This window comes from Chanos chanos, chromosome 10 (genome assembly GCF_902362185.1).
Source record: "Chanos chanos chromosome 10, fChaCha1.1, whole genome shotgun sequence".
In the NCBI taxonomy this organism is placed as follows: Eukaryota; Metazoa; Chordata; class Actinopteri; order Gonorynchiformes; family Chanidae; genus Chanos; species Chanos chanos.
Window position 1 is genome coordinate 4,503,341 of NC_044504.1, and position 21,375 is coordinate 4,524,715.

General features: G+C 42.2%; 1 protein-coding gene across 1 annotated transcript in view; it reads left to right on the forward strand.

The window, feature by feature from the left end:
- The window catches only part of edar (ectodysplasin A receptor), a 22,766-nt gene extending 8,358 nt beyond the window's left edge, over positions 1–14,408 (forward strand). Inside the window, exons 4-11 of the mRNA XM_030786590.1 lie at positions 1,795–1,880; positions 6,569–6,652; positions 7,725–7,850; positions 8,058–8,132; positions 9,939–10,011; positions 12,079–12,265; positions 12,696–12,756; positions 14,068–14,408. Of these exons, the coding sequence (XP_030642450.1) occupies positions 1,795–1,880; positions 6,569–6,652; positions 7,725–7,850; positions 8,058–8,132; positions 9,939–10,011; positions 12,079–12,265; positions 12,696–12,756; positions 14,068–14,408 (1,033 nt within the window). The remainder of the gene's footprint in view (positions 1–1,794; positions 1,881–6,568; positions 6,653–7,724; positions 7,851–8,057; positions 8,133–9,938; positions 10,012–12,078; positions 12,266–12,695; positions 12,757–14,067) is intronic.
- The last annotated feature ends 6,967 nt before the right edge of the window (positions 14,409–21,375 follow it).

The following is a 21,375-nucleotide window of genomic DNA, read 5'->3' on the forward strand; positions in this document are numbered from 1 at the left end:
TACCCATCTTACCATCAACCATCTCCTCTCAAACAGAAACACGGGGGGAGAGGGGTAAGGGGGGGGGGGGGGAGCTGGGGGTGGGATAAGCAGTTACAGAACATAGCTTGGGTCTGAGAGCCTCAGAATCTCCTAAACAAGTGTACACGGGTCCACCAAACATCTGAAGGATCTTTGGCACTGCGTCTGCTTAAAGAAGGCAGTCTGGTTTCAATTTGCCTTAATATAAATATACAAAACACTTCTTTTTAAAAGGACATTATGGAAAGTATTTAATATACTCTGAAGTTTCAAGGTCAGTCTCTCCAGACGTTTGTAATGTTTGAACTTAATGATTTTAACAACATCAACAACAACAACAAAAAAAAGTCTTTCAGATCACACATGATTAACTGGACTGCTACAGGAATCTGTTATGTGGAGTGGCTCTGGAGGGTTTTATTTTTTCTTTCTCCACATCTGACTCAACAAGGAGCATACACTGGTGATTCATTGCTAGAAACTTTACCCCAGAGTCGTAGGTGTGTGTGTGTTTTCATCAAAACAAACCGCGTATGACAACACCCCTGTGTTGTTCCAACATCGACAGTTGTTTTGTAATTTTTTTTATCTGAGTACAGACAGACTAGATGTGTACATTGCAATAGTTGAGGTGTGAAACGATAACTTGCAGATGTCAAGAGTAGGATTCGATCCCCTAACACCTCAGCGCTAATGAATTATTCACTCGTGCATTAATCTGTCGAGCCACGGCGGTGAAGAGGCATTGCAGACAGTACCCCTCCCAGACTAGGCTGGCCTGCACTGAGACAGCATGGGCAGTGTTGGCCACGGATCATGTGATTTTGGTTTTTCTGCCTCCACCTCCCCTAATCTTTGTTTTGTTCTGCAGTTTCAGTTGTTTTGGCAGCCAGCTCTGTGCTTTGGCTCTTTTTAGGCCCTCCTTTCAGTATCCACTCATGTTGTTTTACAGTTTTGTTTTTAATCAGTGTGGTTTGTTCGGAGGTTTTCGAAAGGGATTGGGGCTTTAAAAAGGAGCCCGGACGTGTCCGGCGGGCGGCGGGAGCAGTTTGATTAATCGTCCCGGCCCTCGCCTAGACCTGCGGGGTCACCTGCGTTTAACGCTGCGAATGGTTTTCTCCTCTTTTTTTTTTTTTTTTTTTTACCCTATCAGGATTGAAGGCATTAGCTTTTTGACCTTAGCTGTAATTGAGCACTCTCTGCAGAAAAATAAAAAAATGAAAGATTTCCTGAATGTCCAGACTCGCTGAGGTGCTCAGTGTGTGTGTGTGTGTGTGTGAAGTACACAGAGGAAATAGGATGATTACCCAGGAAACACGTTCAAGCCTTTCCTGTTTGATTAGCGTGGTGAGGGACTCTGGAACCTATAAGAGGGAGCTGAGGGTTTAAGAATTCAGCATGTGTGATTTTATGAGTCTCCTGGTGACAGTGAAAAAAAAAAAAAAGAAAGAAATGAAAGACCAGCACTCACACCTTCACTGTAGCAAATGGAGTTTGTTAAAGGCCTCTAAAACAGCACTCAGAGATGAGAACGCTGGCTTGATTAAAAAAAAGACATGATAAGCAATGTCATGCTCAAACATAAAACCTTTCACAAGTCTAGAAGTTCTATCAAGAAGGAACAGTTAGGACACAGTCCAGCTTTTAGACTTTTGCACATTTGGGTCAAATAACTCTGTTTGTTAGTTTGTTTGTTTGAGTTTTTCAAAAAAAAATGTGATGGGGGAAAAAAAAAAGGGAAAATCATCATTTTGTCGTTTTTATCTCGTACAGATACTACATCTTGGAGAACCGACCACGGAACATCTATGGAAAGGTGTGTCACTCCTGCCAGAACGCTCCACCCAACACGAAAGAGTGTAAGAAACTCTCTCTTTCTCCATCTCTCTGTTCCTCTCCTCCGTACCAGCTGCTGCCATCAGCACTGAAAGTATGTGATTTCAGTTCTTCTAGTGTTCAAAATGAGAATCAAAGTTAAAAAGAATTATTAATGACAGACTGCCTGTTATGTATTATGGCAGGTTTCTCCCTCTCTCTCTCTCTCTCTGTTTCTCTGCCCAGCCAATGCAGATATTCTCCATTACGTTAAATACTTCCATTCTCCAGGGTCGGCTCAATCTGAAAATCTGTAATACTGAGATCTACTTTCCTTAAAAAGAAAGCTTGCAAGGAACACACAAACAAACAAACACATGCACGCACACACCCCGCCCCACCCCCCCACACACACACACACACACACACACACAGCACTTACCAGAGTCAGAGACCACACCAGAGTTCTTGCAAAGTACCAGAACCAAGCCAGAAACCAGGACTTCCGTTAGAGGCTAACCCCACCACCCAGCGTTAAGAAACCTTAAAGGACACAAATAGCAGGTCGTCAGGCGACTCACTGGTGGTGGGTACTCTGCCTGGTCTCCATCACCACACTGTGTCCATGGTCGGTGCATGTTTGAAGATCTGTTTTTGGCCTTTAGCCCGGGTCTGATGTTTATCAGATGCCGTGTAGCATCACTTGCTCGCTGATTACTCCACATACCTGAAGCACTAGTTCTGAGGAGGAAAACCACAGGTTTTCTGGTTGCTTAGATGTCGCGTGGTTTCGCCTCCAGGTTCAAACAACCACCGCACACCCGGCTTCAGCCGTGTTGGAAAAACACGACTTGATGTTCCGTGGACAGATCTGCCCCGAAGTGAAATTAGCCAATGTGTTTCCGTTGTCTCGCGTCTAATATCCAAATCAGTCAACTCGCAACACCAAATGACTATCTGTTTCCACTTTGTATTTTTTTTTTTTTTTTTTAGGCCTCCTTCCAAATAAGTGGAGCGAAGAAAGTGTGGTCCGAATGTGTTTTTAATGTTCTTACAGAAACATAACAGAACTTACAATCAAAATAACAACACCATAACCGATTATTTGATTGAGAACTTCAAATCAAAATAACAACGCCATAACCGATCATTTGATTGATCGTAATCGCCGTCAGATAAGAAACATTTCTTATCTTTTTGCCTGGAAAAGGAGTTTTTGATTTTTTTCCCCACTCTTTAGAAAAAAAAAAAAAACAACACTCATGATTTTCTTTTAAGCGTATTCTGTCAAACCTGAGTGAATTCTAATCTGATTTGAACTGATTCGAAAGTAATTCAGACAGAACTAGACTGGTCATTGGCCCTATCTGTCACAAAAGGAGAATTTTAAAAAACATATAGTGAAAATAACGTGGACAAAAAGGCACTGGCTGGACACAGTGACTGTTTCCTTTACTCAGTTCTCTGTCCCATTTCACCCGCAGAACTGAGCAATCTCTGCCAAAAGAATGCGAGATGAACAGATGAAAGGGTGACTTAAAATGATGAATACTGTTGACCACAGAGATGAGAAAGGGTGACTTAAAATGATGAATACTGTTGACCACAGAGATGAGAAAGGGTGACTTAAAATGATGAATACTGTTGACCACAGAGATGAGTGAGCTGAAGCGGCGTCGAGGTTGAACATTAAAACCAAACGCGCGCCATATTAAAAGGACATGAAATGCTCGATGAGAGAGAGAGCAGAGGAGGAGGGTATGGAATTAAAATGCAACAAGAAAAAAAACCAAAACAAAACAAAAAAAACCCTTGGGCTGTGTGTGAGCTTCCTACTGATGTACTTAGGTTAGAGAGAGAGAAAAAGACAGACAGAGAGAGAGAGAGAGAGAAAGGGAGAGAGAAACACAGACAGAGAGAGAAAGAGAGAGAGAGAAGAGGGTGAGAAATGGGGGTAGTGGGGATGCAAACAAAAACAAAAAAATAACCGTGGTCCTCAGCAAAACTCTGGTTTCTCTCATTAACGTTTCACTGAGGCTGGCGGGGGCTGACGTGGCTTCGTCGCATAAAAAAAAAAAATAAGAATAAAGAAAAAAGGATCCAGTAGAGCAGCAAGCAGCTTCTCGTGCAGTCGTTAACATTGTCGTGGCTTTGACAGAGTGATGCAGAAGCCCAGGAATTGTTTTGAACTTGACAGATTCATAGACACAAGAGCTGAAACTTTCCGTTCCGGACGAAACCGACTGTCATTAGCGTTTTGTTAATGGGGGCGTTGTGGAATGAGAAAAGCCAACTTCACCCCAAGCTATGGCCTCAGACCCCATTCCTTAATGGAAAGGTGAAGAGTTCCAAGCGTGCGTTTGCCTACGCTGACAAACAGAAGCTTCTCAACGCGCATTTAACTTTTTTTCTTTTTTTTCTTTTTTTTTTTTTTGCGATGACTGAAAGGACCCAGACAGATGGAGGTGAATTTTAATTGAAAGCAGTTTAATGAAGCCATGAAAGAAGCTATACAAAAAAAAAAAAAAAAAAAAAAGTGACGTGTGTAACATGGAGTTAGTTGTTTGGGAGTAAAGACAAGCTTGCACTTGTCTAAGTAATCTGCAAATTACCTTTGCTCACAGCATAGTTTGTGTCTGTCTAATAATTAAAAGTTTGGAGGGCATGAAAAGATTACTTAACTTGCCACTGCTTGCTGTGAAATTTCTCCCTTTTTTTTTTTTTAAATAAAAGAATGAGTTCAGTTTCTCGTTCTTTTCTGTCTTCTGCCCATGTGAGATGGACTCCAGACCTCCCAGTCTTGGATGTGTCCTCAGGAGATTCCAGTAAAGAGCATGTGGTATCCGTTCAGTGCCACATCACGAGCAGTTCAACTGCTTTCACTCAACGATCACATTTCATACCATCAGCTCCCAAAAATCTCCTCATTACGTAAATGTGTTCCAAAACTTGTTTCAGAAGAAAAACGCCACGGAGATTTGTTGTGGTTCTTAACAGGGGTACAGCATCTGTAAAATATTTCCATTAATCAACATTAAAAAAGGGAGGGAAAAAAAGAGAAAGACTCTCAGACCAGCGTAGCAATAGCACTGCGTGCGTACTGACATCGGCTATACACGATTACTGTACCAATGCTGACAGCAATTCCTTGAACCCGGGGCAAAAAGGAAAATTCCAGATTGTGTCCCATGTGGCAGGAGCTGACTGACAGGCAGGGGAAAATTCTCTTGCTGGTTCGATGTTTGATGAGATTAATAACTGGGAATAATAAGTGGCTGTGGGCCTTTGAGTGGCTGTAATGAGTTTTTAAAGGTTCACCGATTATCATCTTGAGCTCCGTGCCAAGTCTAAGGTTGGATTCAGCTTGTTACTCACCGATTTAACGGGAGGTGTTGCGGCCTGCTCCGCTAACACGACTGATACAGACGGCCGCAGCAAAATGGAAAACGACAAAAAAAAAAAAAAACCAGCAAGGGGCATTTACCAGCCGCCAATGCAACAGCAGCCATGGTTAGTTGGTTCGCTTAATCTCAAGTCTTTTTTTTTAAAAAAACTTTTGCTTCATTTTATGGCATCTCCACACAAAAGCCTGTAGGATGTGGAGAAACTTAAAGCAAGGACTCTTTTGCACCAATTAGATTACAGTCACAACAGAGATTAAGTTTGGCAATAAAGTGTTTGTAGATGAAGATACAGTATTCTCCTTTCTGATGTACAGTATCTAGGTAGCGAGTTGCATTGTGTAGCATTGGGTACTTGTTGGAGTTGTAACCAATGGATGATGTTTCAAGAATGCAGGTTCACATCACATATGTGTTGTTTCTCTTTTAACTTTGACCATTTCAATTATAGATGTGATTTTTTTTCCTCTACAATACAATTATTTACACGTTTTCTTTTCATCGCTCCCAAAAACTTTTTTTTTTTTTTTCAAGTAGTGAAAGTCATAAATTTTGTTCAGTAGTGTGTCATTTTTCAGTTTGGCATACCTGAGGAAAACTCTTTCCTTTTCCGTATTTTTCTATATTTATAAAAAAAAAAAAAGAAAAAGAAAAGAAAAGAAAGTCATAGCCTTCGGCTGAGCGTCGTGATTGCAGACTGTTTACCAGCAGGAATGTGTATAACACAATTAAGACACAAAATAACTGTGGTTTCAGCTGCATTCCCAAAGTTTAACCTATCTCTCCAGACCCAACTGCTCCTAAACAAAACAGTGAAATCGTCTTTATTGCAACAGGGCTATGTAAAAAAAAAAAAAATAATAAATCAAAAAAAAAAAAGCAAGAAAAAACGCCAGTGATCTCAGCAGGAATAATTTTTATGTGGTGTGAGGAGAAAAAAAAAATTAAATTAAACCTTTAATTTATGATACACAGCAAGAATTTACAAGCCCATTAAACTATGAACGATGTTTACGCCATGCGGAGATTCATACTCCCTCGGCTAACACTTTTGTCTCTGCGCTGTATCCGGTTCGGAGGGAAACAGCACTGGGCTCTTAGGTCAGCAGTGGTTGGATGCACCAACCTCGCGGTCTGTCGACAATAAATAGGAGATTTCCGCTGGGATATGGGGGTGTCATAACAGGCCTAAATGAATGGCTGTTTGGTTAATGAAAAGGGAACCCAAAAAAAACCCTCCTCGTATTACCTGTGACGTCTGTCTGCGCGACGTCGGTCGGGCCACGTCGAGAATAACCGCCGTCTCCGCCTCTCTTTTCCCTGTGATGCAGGCATGAGAACTACGCCCGTGATTGGGGGACGGGCTCCCGGAGTCCCAGCCAGCAGCACCACCATCATCCCGCACCCAGAGAAAGGTGAGCGAGGCCCAGGAGATACGCTCTGTCTGGGACCCATTAGTATTTCATATCGCTTTACAGTATTTCACGCTAATTTCCCACTTTTAATCATTATCATGTCTTATTTTTAGTCGTGTTTTGTAACATTTCAGGTGAATTTTAGGTGACAGTGTTTTAAAGGTCACGTTATGAAGACGTTATGAACCATTACTAAGAAAAGGTTATGAAGAATGTCTGAATGTACATACTACAGCCCATTAAAAATAATAAACATCAATCTGCAGTGATAAGTATCACAAATGAGAAATCATATTATATTAAGCATTCCTAGCCAGGCTTTCGAAACCATTCATATTGTCACGTTGCATCAACGCCATTGTGACATCATTATAATGTCATTTATGATGTCATTTGTGATGCATCCCCTCATTTGTCTGAATGTAGGAATGAAAGAACACATACAGATAGGACAGAGGCGTCTGTCATTGGTTTATTTCTCCGGCGATGTCGGGTTGGCAGTTCTTTAGCTGAGGGAAACACAAATTGAGGCAAGCACATTTGAGCTATCCGTCTGCTCTGATAACACCTCCCAAGCCCAGTTATCAGGAGCCTTTAATCAGAGTGGATTTAATTACAGAAGGTCTAATGATCTAATGAGGAGTGTTTGTTCTGTGCCATGTGGCACAGCCCTGCAGGCCTGTTACCTTCAGTGTCAGTGCATTACCTTCAGTGACACTCTGCTCGAATGATTTATAACTGAAGACGTTATGAATCATTCGAGCAGAGTCTTTGGTTACCCCTGGATAAATACTCCTTAACCGTTTTGTGTTTTGTTAATGAAAGCTCTCATAAATTATGCGCAAAAAGCCTTTGAAACAAAAACTTTGAAGGAAGTTTGACCGCATGTGGTATTTTCTACCGTAAATGCATTACTGAACCGAGATAAGCCAAGATGACTCCTGAACAAATTTATAGTGGTTTTTCAAGGTGTCTTTGTTTTCAAATCCAAAAGAGATCTGTGTGTTGGGTACATCTCCAGTTACACCTCACTTTTTCCTGTCTGCTGATTCCATGACTCTTTGTGTTAAAGATCCAACAGGGCAAGGTCACCTAGCAACCGCCCTAATCATCGCCATGTCAACCATCTTCATCATGGCCATTGCCATAGTGCTCATTATCATGTTCTACATTCTGAAGGCAAAACCCAGTGGACAAGGTCAGTTGATCAGCCTGTCGGTCAGTTTGTCAGTGCTGTCTCTCAAATTCTCCATCCTCTCAACCCCTCTGAAACAGTGTGAAGCAGAGTCAGATGTCCAAAAGACCGACAACGTTTGACTCTGTGTATGAATGTGTGTGTGTGTGTGTGTGTGTGTGTGTGTGAGAGTGAGCGAGAGAAGCTGACCTTCGTTATTCCTCCCTGCAGCTTGCTGTTCTGGTCAGATTGTGAAAACAGTGGAGGCCCAGGCAAACAAACAGGAGGACAAAAAAGAAGTCCAAGGTAAAAAAAAAAAAACCTCAAGAGAATCCAGAGCATTTGCATGGAGCAGTACTCACTCACTCCCTCATTTTGCTCAGTGTTTATCTGAGTCACTGACAAAGCTATGCAATTTGACCGATTCGTCTGCCATGCTAACATTGAAGGTTCTCCATGCGAAGGCGCCGCCTGCAATTGGAAAGTAATGAACTGAAATGTATGTCAAATGCTATGAACAGCTTGCCTGGCTATGGTTTGTTTTAGAATAGCCTACGTGAGGTAATCAAATATGATGGGAGCTGATGAGCCATGAGTTGGCTGCTCCAACACCTCCCCTAAGAATAAATAAGAAATGAAGGTGTGTACCACATTCCCATGGTCGTGAGGTCTGCTGGTTTTCTGACAGTAAGTAATGTGGTCGGAATACCTCTTGTGTAGTGAGCAAACGCTAGAGGAATGTTTAGTTAAGGCTTTAGCTGTAGCTTTGGGCTACAAACGTTCAGACATCATCCCCGAATAATGCTCTGTTCAAAAGCCGGTAGAAAAAAAAATCGCTTTAATATTACACTCGGGATTTGACTACTTCAGTTAGATCCTTTCTATTGATGTAGAAATGCGCATCTCTGTACCTTGGCATTTTTGCAGTTGGGAAAGAAAGCAGCAAGCCATGAAAACTGAAAAAGATGCATGTTGAACGTGACTCTTTTGCGTGTTTGCAGTTGCGGACTTGTCGATGGTCAATAGCTGCCATAAATATTTTGTAAATATTTGTCCCCCTTGGAAGCTTGATTCAAAATAAAAGTTCTGCGTATGTGACTGGGAAAGAAAACACCTGTGGTCTGGGAACCAGTTACAATGTTTAATCGACCTCAGCTGGGTTCGGTTGGCTATGCGTTAACAACGAAGCAAATGTAACATGTTTTATGTCGCACGAGTCCACTTTTCCTTATGTTTGAAACTGGCATCAATCATATTTCTCCCTTACTTGACAGGAAGTACTGTCAGGGCAGGCTATGTGGTTAAGCATAAGTGTGTGTGTCGTATTAAAGAAATCAAATCAGCTTTTTACTTTGACACTTCTTACTGCCCTGAGACGAAAGAGGGGGCTTTTTTAGAACGAATAAATGAAGAGAGGCTTATTGGGTTAGAAATGAGAGTCTTTTAAGTCAGTGGACACCTCACAGCTGCTCCTAATCTTAAAACGAACTTTCAGTTCAAATGCGGCTGTCAACGGTACAGATAACGTTTTATTTTCTGTAATGGATGTTTTTCTTAAATTATTGTTTGAGATCATTTAAAAACGATCAGCTACTATCATGCACCTAGAGACATAATGAAATGCAGAAGGGTTTGAGAATATCTCTGTGTATTTCTGATCCTGTGTGTGTGTGAAAGATTTTTCATGACAGGCAGCATCGATACAGCTGAGCGCACAGAAATGATCTTTAATTAACGCCATCACTCTGAAAGGCATTGCCAAAACACGCTTCCGTGAGACTAGCCAGAAAAACACATGTAGTCGGCCGAGGACATGGTGTGTTCAGTGTTTGTCAGTTGAACAGAGGATTAGCACTGTGACTGGCCCGCTCTGATTTCCTTTTTTCTGAGCATAAGTTACTGCGCCGCTAAAATATAATTACACAAACGAAAAGTGTGGTGTGAAACTGTGCGTCACTCTGTGGGTAACCATTTTTTATGTTTATTCATAAATATACTCATTCCCCATTTGAAAAGGCATTGGACGGACCATTTTATGTTTTTTCTGGCATATCTGATGAGATGTTAACAGACTTTTAATTTCCTTTAATTATTTTAAATTTTCTTTCACAGAGAATGTTGTGATATTCACTGAGAAGGATGAATTTGACAAGCTGAAACCGAACCCTCCGAAAGCAGTGAAAAGGTAAGTATATCGACACTTTGACTTAAAAAACCCCCACCAAACTCACAATTTGAATCCGAATACTTCCTCTCGTTTCTCTTCCAAAAACACACACACTTCTCAAAGGAAAAAAAAACGATTACTGACTTAGAACGGTCATGCTGTGCTGCCTCGCCTCTCTTACTGTAGGATACAAACAAAGTTATAAATATGACAGGAAAGACTGAACATGCTCAGTCTGTTGGAACTTGAACAGAGACCTCAAAGAGGTGATTTTTATCTGATTTTCTGCTCGGGATCCTGTCGGTAATTAAGTCACCACAGGACAAGTTGAAGCAGCATAGTGTAGCTGCTAGCTCTTTCGTCGGGGTAAGGAGTATGGGCAACAGCTTAATGTCTTACCCCCTTTTCGTTGGGCACGGCGTAGAAAAAGCCAAGTTCACTTGAGGAGGGTTTTTTTTTCTGAATGGAAACATTATGTGGCTTCGGAGATATGAGGTAGTTGAACACAAATCCGCCCCGAAGCTCGAGTCTCTCCTGAGGAGATGTTCATTAACACAAACAGAATGGAGCGCGTGATAATTACGCTTCGGCTAAGCCAAACCGCCAGGTGAAAACAGCTCTTCGCGGAAGAAGAGGGGGGAAAAAGATGACAGCTTTTCGCCTCAGACTTTTTTTTCTTTTTCTTTTCACGTCTGAGAGAAGTCATTGATCTCATCTGTCTTCAGACAGTCCGCTGTTTTAACTACAAAGACACCGTAAGTTCACAAACAAATCCAAACATACAAACACGCGTGTCTAAATTAGGATTTGTGATGACCTTGCGGTTACTGGAGAATTTCGAACTCAGCTCTTTAAAAGAACTTAAATATATAGATAGAGAGAGAAACGCATAGAAATGTAAAAGTGCTCCTCGGGCAAGCTGTACACATAGATCAAGCAAATCAGACTACTGTACATGAATGAGACAGTGTCCTCTACGCCTGCCCAGAACACTGAGGGGGTACACAGTGTGGCGAAGCAGCGCATGCCAGAAGATGTGCTAATTCTCCTTAGCGGTTGCCAAACCTTTGCAGGTATCGGGTGTCTGAGAAACAATGACGTTCTGTGAGCATCTCTGAGCTCTCTTTGTCAACAAGGTGATTTCTGCCGCAGTCACACAGGGAGGATCAATTGTAGTCAATGAAATTATTCCTGAAGTGTAGCTAGGAGCTTAAAGCTAGAGGACTAGACTAAACGTTACTCTCTAATTAACCAACAACTTCAAAAGACCCACAAGTATTTCGATGAGATGAAAACAGCACTTCATTTAAAAGTAATCAGTGACTCAGCAAACAAAAGGGATTCAGGTGTACTATCCTCTGTAATTTAATTATTAAAAGTTTGGAATTACTCTCTACATCATAGATATCTTTATGATCACAGAAAAAGATGAAAGAGAACCTGCTTGTATTTTTGGAAATGATAACTTCCCAGTTTCATCTTAGTTCTGTGATTGAACACTGAAGCTTGGGGGGTGGGGGGGGCGGGGGTTGTGTGTGTTTGTTTTCTCTAGAGTCAAGGTAATGTGCAACGTAGTGAACTAGAGCGGTGTGGGAACTTGTGCTCTTGTTTTTCTCAGTACAAGCAGTCTACACTGCCCCATCTAGTGTTCTGTGTCAGTACGTTGGTTTCACTGCTCCGCTATAAATATTTCGTGATATTTTGTTGATGAATGATTTGTGTTGGTGTGAGGCTATGACAAAAACACAGTCTGGTATTGTTTTTGTCTAGCACAAAAATGACTAGTCCTACACTTGTTTTGGTCTAACACAGCTAGACAAAATTCCCAGTTCCTGTTTTGGTGTTGTAATTCAGCACATAAACAAAACAAAAGTTTTGCGTTCAGCTTCAGTGTTATGAAATGTGAGATTTCAGTCCATACTTCAGACCGTAATGTAAGTTGTATAACTTACGGCTCTAAAGCACAGTATCTTAAAGTCATGAACACAATATTTGAATGTTGGAAGTAATGTCTGAAAGTGAAATTTGAGATAATGTGGATGTCGCACCTGAAAAAATTCGTCGCTTTTCTGTCCGCGGTCGCAGCGAGAACGACGCGTCTTCGGAGAACGAGCAGCTCCTCAGCCGGAGCATCGACAGCGATGAGGAGGCGGCGCAGGAGAAACAAGGAGCTACGGACCTGTGTCTCCTCTCCCTGGTCCACCTGACCCGGGATAAGACCTGCTCTACCCACACCATCAACAACAACAACTGCAGCAGCAAGGCCACTGGGGTAAGGCTGCTTCTGGCGCGTGTTTAAAGTTAAAGTCAGTCAGATCGTGGAGAAGTTTTAGAAGCAAAAGAAACATCACTCCTCAAGACGTGAAGAGCTGAACGAGCCAATCAAAAGATCACAGAGTAATGCGCTGGTAATCTGTGATGTGTTGAAAGTCATGGGGGGGTTTGAATCCTGTTAGATGACCCGTGTAACATTCTCAGACTTATTTTCCAGCCCACATTTGCTTTTTAGGAAGGGCCAAGTCTAAGATACACACACACACACACACATATGTGTGTGTGTGTATATGTGTATGTGTATATATGTATATGTATAGCGGTTTGTAGCATTGTGGTAAAATGACAGGTTGTGCTGATAAGAAGGACTCAGGTTTCGTCTCTCTCAGAAACATGACTCAGGATGTGACTCCTTCCTCTGTCCACAGATCCAGAGCCGAAGAAAAAAGATCTTAGACCTGTACGCCAAAGCCTGTGGTGTTACCGAGGGTGAGTGAAATCATGTGCCACACACGCACGCACGCACACTCACACACACACACACACACACACATACACATTCATATCAGCATATTAGGCAGACAAAAGCTACTCTGTTCATCCATGAACAAACAGAGAGATAGGTTTGCTCTCTCTCTCTCTGTCTTTTGGTCTGTCATTTCTAAACCCTGTATTTCTCCGTGCCAGTATTGTAGCAGAGCTGTAACGGTCCTGGCTGTGTTTGTTTGGTTCTGTTATGAGAGAGCATGCTATACATTCAGCATGCCATCATAACAATGAGTTTGTATTCAGTAAAAGAGGTTTCAGTTGGGTCACTGAGTCTGGTTGTGCGTGTGTGTGTGTGTGTACATCTGGAGATGAAGAACTGCCTGTTCTTCATGCTCGCATTGGGGTACATCTGTCAGACATCTCCGTTCTCTTCTGAGAACTTTTAAACACTGAGCTGGACGGGCTGACCAATCAGAACTGGACCTTCGCCATCACCTCTGCTAAAATGTGTGTGTGTGTGTGTGTGTGTGTGTGTGTGTGTGTGCGCACGCACGCGTGCACACGTGTACATACGCATGTGTGTTTCCTCATGTTTTGACAGTGGAAATGAATCCCGTATGCTATAACATGGCTAGAAATTAGAACTGACCTACCCTAGGCAAGTAAAAGTCGTCCCAGAAAAGCCATCCCCTCTTAGGGACGTGTGGGTGTCCGTTTAGCTGTGTTGGTAAGACTGCCTGTGGTGGTTACATGGACCATATAAATGAACCTGTAGCTTTAGATAGACAGTACTGCCAGTGACCAGTACACTCTTACAAAAAAAAACAAACTGTAAAACAGATTTGAGAAAGAATGCGTCAGGAAACAGCGTTCACGCGCATGAGATTTTGAAAAGCTGTTTTGTACCAGAGTCTGTTGTAAAACATGGTAACAAAGCATACAAGTATACAAATAAAACTGAATTAAATTTGACCACTTCAGGAAAGTGGTCAGTTTGACTGGAAACCGCTCACGTTTCGCCTCGAATGACTTTATAACTGGGCTGCGTATAAACTTTCCTCGCACACAAAAAAGTGAAAGTCACACAAAATGAACACGTCCTCATATAGTTTAACGTGTTTGTTTTGAGTGGGTTATTTTTCAGTAAATGGCCTAAACTTAGCCATCTTTTGTATTCACTGAGTCCTTTTGTGCAGTCAGTTTCTTATTTTTCACTGTGTGTGTGTGTGTGTGTTTTCTTTCTTAAAATGTTTTCATTTCGATCAGTCTAGTACACGTGTTGATCTAAAGCTGTGACGTGCTGTCCCGTAGGTCTGAGCCCCACCGAGCTGCCTTTTGACTGTCTGGAGAGGACCAGTCGCATGCTGAGCTCCACATACAGCACGGACAAGGCGGTGGTAAAAACGTGGCGTCACTTGGCCGAGAGCTTCGGCCTGAAACGCGACGAGATCGGGGGCATGACCGACGCCCTGCAGCTGTTCGACCGCATCAGCACGGCCGGGTACAGCATCCCGGACCTCCTGACCAAACTCGTCATGATCGAGAGGCTGGACGCCGTGGAGTCGCTCTGCTCCGACATCCTGGGAGGGTCCGAGGCGGCGTTGCCGACCGCGCCCTGCCCCGCCCTCACCTCGCGTTGCGCCAGCGTCTGAAGGGGAGGGGGAGGCGGTCCGTGCACATCTGCCTCTTGCAACTCCGCGTTACATGAAGAATGCCAACAGGGCTTCTCTGAGAGGGACACGAACAGAGAGAGAGAACAGTCAGACGGATAAATCACTGACACTTTAAAAGGACCCTGCAACTGAAGGCTCCCCCTAACTCTCTCCCTCCCCCCCCCCTCTCTCTCTCTCCCTCTCTCTTGGACAGGTCAGTGATCAGGAGCCTACAGTAAGACACTGTTCTCTCCTACGCCTCAGTGAATAGGCCTCTGGCTGAGAACAAACATGATGAAGTGCTCTCCGGACTTTCAAGACTTTTGCCTCTTTTTTTTTTTTTCTTTAAACTTCTCCTTTCCTGGACGTTTCTTCTACCACATAATCCTCTTGACAGCTGAGGTGAACAAAACTTTGGCAGTCGTACGTTTCGCGCTGGACGCCCCCCCCCTTCCCCACCCCATCGGAATATTAACAAACCCCCCCCCCCCCCTCGACTGCAGTGACATTTACTTGCAGACCACTCAGCCGTGGTTTGATGGATAGACACAGTCTTAGGGCAACAACAAAAAGACATGGATACCAGTAGCATTTTATATAAAGGACTTTTGACTTTTTTTAAAACATTTTTTTACTTGCCTGTGTTTCTTGATGGATGGAATCACGTTTGACTGTCTAAGACCATTTTGTGATGCTAGACCCAGATCAATGACCTCATCCTCATTGTCAACACTTAGTTCTTTACCTCCCCCCTGTTCCATGGCCACTGTGCTGTGTTCTGATACCAGAATGAAATAACAGAATTGAGTAACGCATTTTTACAGGTAATACTGTCGGTGATGCTTCAGCCAAGCTGCAATCGTGCAGACTGGCGTGTTGAGGTTTCGAGAGTTGGAGAAACAGAACCCCTCTTTCGTTGAGAGGCTTTGGGTGTTGGGTGAGGGGGCCGGTGTGAGGAGTGAGGTGGGGGGGCAGGCAGCAGGGCCTCTTGAGTCGTGACTCGGGCAGAAAATGAGAAAAAGACCCCTCATTACTCCACAGGCCTGCTTCCTGCAGCCAGCTCCTGTTTCTGCTGAGGCCTGGTAATTGGCTGAAATTGGTGTTTTACAACTGTGATTTCCAGCACCCCATTAACTAATAAGACAAGCGGGAAACCTGTAAAAGCGGCTCAGCGTCGGGGCCAGAAGCTGTTGTTTAAGTACTTAGCCGTGAGCCGAAAAAATTGAGACCAAATGAACCACCGCCACAGTTTCGCTCAGTCTCTCTCCGTCTGACATCACCATCACAATAAGCTTAAACTCACTCCGGTGCCTGGACTTAACATAGAACAGCTACATAGATTTGTCTTGTTTTTAATTGGTTCAGTAAATTTTGATTCAAGCTTGTGTTTTTTTTTTTTTTTTTTTAGTGTTGTTGAACATTGTATCACCAAATTGTTTAAAAAAAAAAAAAAAAAAAAAGAAGCATATTCTAGCTAAATAGAAATCATTTTTTGTGCATTTCAAAGATCAGGGGTTTTTTGTTTGTTTGTTTTTGGAAGTGGAATAAGGATATTTGTCAGGAGCAGGACTCCGGTAATGTAAAGAGTTAGATCTGCATGTAGGACCTTTTTGCATTTAACATTTATTCTTTTTTTGTTTGTTCATTTGTGTTGTTAATGCTGTTTTTTTTTTTTTTGGTAATATTGTTCTTTAACAGCGTGATTAAACAGAATTCTCGGGCAGACAGACAGACAGACAGACAGGGAGGGAGGGAGAGCGATGAAACATGTCGTTCCTGCCAATAAGTGGCCTTATCACAGGCCTCTCTCACACTTACCTCATTTACACTTTCAATTTAAAGAAAAACAAAGGCAGAATATCAGCAGTACAAATATATATGACTGTATATATAACTTATTATTGTACATATGCATTATTAAAAAGTATGTTGAAATAAAAATGGTCAGATCATTATTGCGTGACACAGTTCATTATTCATACAGTTGATTATTATTATTATTATTATTATTATTATTATTATTGGAATTAGAAATAGCAGTAGTGGCAGTAAGAGTTGTACTTATTTTTTTATAATTAACCAACTCCTCTGCCACCTCTGTTCATTTCTCTGTTCACACGCTGCGTTCAGACAAGAAACTCTACCAGTCTCTGCTTGAGCAGGTTCGTTCATCAGTGGACTCGAATGTGCCCGAGTACCGAGCAGTAAAGGCTTTGGGGGGTGGGGGTAGAGGGGGGGGGGGTGCTGTCGGTGTCTGAGGTGTGGAGGAGTCCTCAGTGGGGCGTAGCTAACTGCCCGAGGACAGCTCATAAGTCGAGTCAATTATACAGAGCAGCCCGGGTTAAGTGGCATGCGATAAGACGGAGGGTGTGGGGGAGGTTAAGAACAGGATTCCTTTTGTTCAGTAGAGGAGAAGAATAATCTGACACACTGACAGTGCTGCTAACACACAAACACACCTCACAGCGCAAAGCAGACAGGGAATGAGCTGTCTCCCAAACCGATGATTTTATGCATTTTTTTGTTCTCTCTCTCCCTCTCTCTCTTTAAACGAATAACTTTTAAAGGGAAACGTTGCTCTGCCTATGCGTATTACTGCTTACGCGCACAGTTGGTCACATTGTCATTTTGAGGGCAGGCACAAAGATGTCATGTGGGAATCTGTAAGAGCCCACAGAATTTTATTGGTTTTTTATGAAAATATCACGTCAAAGTCAAGCTTTTTTTTTTTTTTTTTTTTAAACTGTTCTTTTTCAAGCCACCATGTCTTAGCACACACACACATCACACATCACACACACACACACACAGACCTCAAAGCCGTTGAGCAGTAAAGTGAAAAAGAAAAATCAAATCAAATGAAAAGTCTCTAAACTCCTCTCATGGAACATGGGAAAACTGAAGGCATTACGTCCCCTTGTTTGTCAAAAATCGCACAATCACATAATCACCGGTTAGGCTCCAAACCGTCCTCTGGTTTCTCCAGGAGTGGGCAACTCAACACCAGCTCACCATGAAACAAAACAAAACAAAACAAAAAAAAAGAAAATGACAAAAGTTGATCAAATATGGGTGCTAGACTGACAAAATATTGAAATTGCTGTGTTTTTCCAAAAACAAAGCTTTGCACTTCGTTTCAGTGTCCATAGCTATAGAAATATGACAAGTATGAGTGCACAGTATCCTTGTGCTTCCTTTATGCTGTTTAATTATGCATGTGCGTTGCATTCTTTATTCTTTTTTTTTTTTTTTTGGCACAAACTGTCTGTGCACTCGTGTCTACCCCTGGGTCATTTTGAAAAACATCTGCTCTAAGATCGTTTGACCTTTTGACATCCAACTGGGATTAAATGAGTCCAAAAGAAACCAGCTCTTAATGTATTCATAGAAAGCTGTTACATCAAAGGGAAAGAACACAACAACAAGCAAACGAGAGTGAAGAATTTCCTTGGATTTCATTCCTGTTTCAGACAACGGTGTTATACAGCTGTTCCTCACTCGAGTTTTGCAATTTTCTTTTTTTTTTTAATTACGTTGAGGGCCGAAAACTTATTTTCAGTGACATTTCCCATAGCCACCCCATAAAAAACAATTTGTAATCAAAAGTACAGTCAAAAACGTACTGGTCAAAAGTTTTCCATGTTTGACACGTTTGCCAGCGATGCCCTTCCGCCGTCTCCCTTGAATGCTGTTTGCACAGTAGCCAAGTGTTTTAAACTGGGATGACCCGCACCATGTGGTTATGGGTTTGAATCCACCAAGGAACAACAGGTGGAGGGTGTGCATATGTTTAACATAAGTATATGTTTACTGTAAATGAACGGCAGGTGTGTCCGCTTCATTACAGGTACCTTTAAAGTACAGACTCTACAAAACAATCACAGAAGACTATGTGTGAATATACAGAAGAACATGTAACTAACTCTTTTTGTTTTTCTCATAAGGGCAAAGTACATTTTGTTCCTAGTACAGAACTCACACATCCAAGGCATTTCTGCATGAAAATACCAGCTGATCAATATCAAACTGATAACTGGGGTCAAGTGAGGAAAACTATCATAACAAAGTCCAAGGAGTGATCGTGTGAATAGACAAGTACAGATAGTTTTGCCAGACTTGTTTTCAGACACTTTCAGTGAACATATTTATGATTTCTTCACTCTGATGCCATGGGGAGACGTTCTAAAAACCTGACACTGTTCCTCTATGATATGTAGTTTTCTAATGAATTCGGAAAACTCATAATTCATTCAAGAAGTTGTTTTTAGCTGTCTTTTACCTTTTCCAGGAGATGACGCGGTAGATACAAAAATGTTTCTAGAAACAGACTGGGAGCGGGGAATCATAAAATGTCTGTCAGAAATATTTTTAAAATGAGAGAAAATGGCTCCACTTTACACGTTACTACATTAATTAAATCAATTTAAGAATTATGTGTTGGATATGCTGGTGAGAAATCGATTTAAAAAACTAATCCATCAGTGAAAAACATTACCACACACACACACACACACACACACTCACTCACGTACATGTGCACGTGTATGAACACACAGACACACAGACCCCAAATCATCATTTGAGAAGACAGCTGTATTAGATCTGCCACTAATATATTCATGAGAATAAAATATTCTGACTTGACTTAAAAAGTCTGAGTCCAAAAAAAAAAAAAAGTTCCTTCAAAGAACCAACGCAGCGGTGGTCTGGTTCCGCTCCTCCGTACAAAAACCCAGTTAGCGTGGAGATGGGCTAATCAGAGCCACCCTCCTCGCACACCAGGGCACAAGTTCAAACATCAGTGGTAACTGCCACAGACAAGCCCCTGGATTCAAACAACAGCAGGCTTCTGCACCCCAAGGGCCAGGCAATGGACGTGCTACAAACTCTGATCCTCTCTGTTTTCGCTGGGTATCCTTTCCGACATTAATCATATCACGCCTCACTACCCCGCTCGCCAAGGTAGGTTCCCACGCCCTGGGCTAACTAGCTCCCATATCTGGCACAGAACCTCCATAGGTGAAATACACAATTAAACACACACACACACACACACACACCATCTTAAGCTTTTTCACCTCTGATCTTCTGCATATTTAAGAAAGTGATTATCGAAATCTGACTTGGCTGGGGCCAGCTTGGTTTCTTCAGATTTCAACCCTTTTAAGTCCTGTTTTTTTTTTTTTTTTTTTCTTGAAAGTTAATCCAGTGATTTCGAGGCATTTGAGGTGCCTGACAGCTACCTGAAGGATGGCACCAAGAGCATGTTATTAATGCTTGGCACACTGGGGAGAGAACACACTCCGGGCACAGCAAAACAGGGAGTTTCTTTGGGTGAAAACACAGCTAAGTGTGTACACACACAAACACAAATATAATCGGGGGTAGTTTATCTACCCGCCCAAAAAATGCCAAACCCACCGGATGGTGCACGTCGTGACGGGGGCTGAAGAGACGGAGGCTTATTTATTGTTGATAACCTTTTTTTTTTTTAAATTAAGCTTTTTGTTTTGAGAATGTTTTGCGGAAGTCTGAGGTTATTCTTTGTTGTTTTAGCTCACTTGACATATCTGCGTTAATCTCTAATACTTGAGTGGCAACAACATGTTGATAATACAGGCACTTAGAGGTGTGAAATCTGTCCAGCCCACAGTGAGGGTGATTGAACTGAACTGAGCTGAACTGAGCCAAGACGATTCACTGTAGCATAAGAGTGAATTGGGGCTAATGGCAATAATCTGGAAACACAATGAGCGAAAACGCGGCAGCGTGAGCTGACACGTCTGCTGCCGGTAGTGTCATCAGTCATATTCAAACAAATATGGGAAAGGGTTTACATTTCCTCTGCCAAAAGTATGAACAGCCATTCACAGGGGAAAACGGCAACATCCCGCTCATGGGAGGTTTGTAGCGACGGGGCTTGAATACGCTAGACAGTAACCCGTTTTCACGCATTCAGCGATTAAACAGAGGACGCGCTGCTCGTAGCTAAAGAGATTCTTGTTTTAGCAGTTTCTGTAGACTCTGAACTTGTTATGGCAGTATGTCACAGATCGCTGTTTTAAACAAGTGCTTTATACTGCTGTGGCAAGATAATAGAACAAAGGGAGCGACATGTGACGTGAAAAATTGGTTTACGAGGGAGTGCCGTAGCTCTGCTGAATCTTGTCAAGGTGTGCAAACTTTTCTTTTGTCTGACGTTTACATAGTGGAGTTAGTAACTATGAGTTATTTTCATAATGACTTCCAAAAAAAGAAAACACGTTATTGATTGTGTTCTTGTGCGCTGGCAAGAACACAATCAAACAGTGTGTTCAACACAAAAAGGAGGAAAACGCACACAAAACTTGCACCGAAATGAATTGCATGCATGTGCTCGTGCAAGTTATAGTTTGAATCGCTGTTTACGTCAACTTTGAAACTGAGGTTAATTTCATTTACGGCTATACACATCCAATATCTCAGAGCCGAGTACTTACTTAGTCGCAGAAATGCCGCTATGGAAATATGGTTTTTAATGAAACATGATGGTCTAATTTTATATATGTGCCCAAGCATAACCACTTTAAAATTTCCTCCCTTAAAACGAAAATGAAATTTTAATGACTACCGCTGGGCAGAGAGTGGAAAACAAGGGGTCATAACACTGATTCCGTTGGAATTCGGTGGAGCTGAAAAACCCCGAAGTAAATTACTCCGACCACAGATCTGTTACCAGTGGCTCGCCCTATAAAGATGTAAACCAGGACAGAAACATTTTAAAACCATGAGCACTTGAAGTAATGAAAATTAATAAATCACCTTGTGGCGGTTTAGTGGAACTAGCTGAGGTATTTAGAGCCACAAGTATAGTTATTAAAAAGAAAGGCTGCGTTTGGATGAGACGGTCTATAACAGGCACGTCCAAAGTCCAGGCTCCGGGCCACATGTGTCCCTCGGACAGATTTAGTTTTCCCGCGGCTTGTCT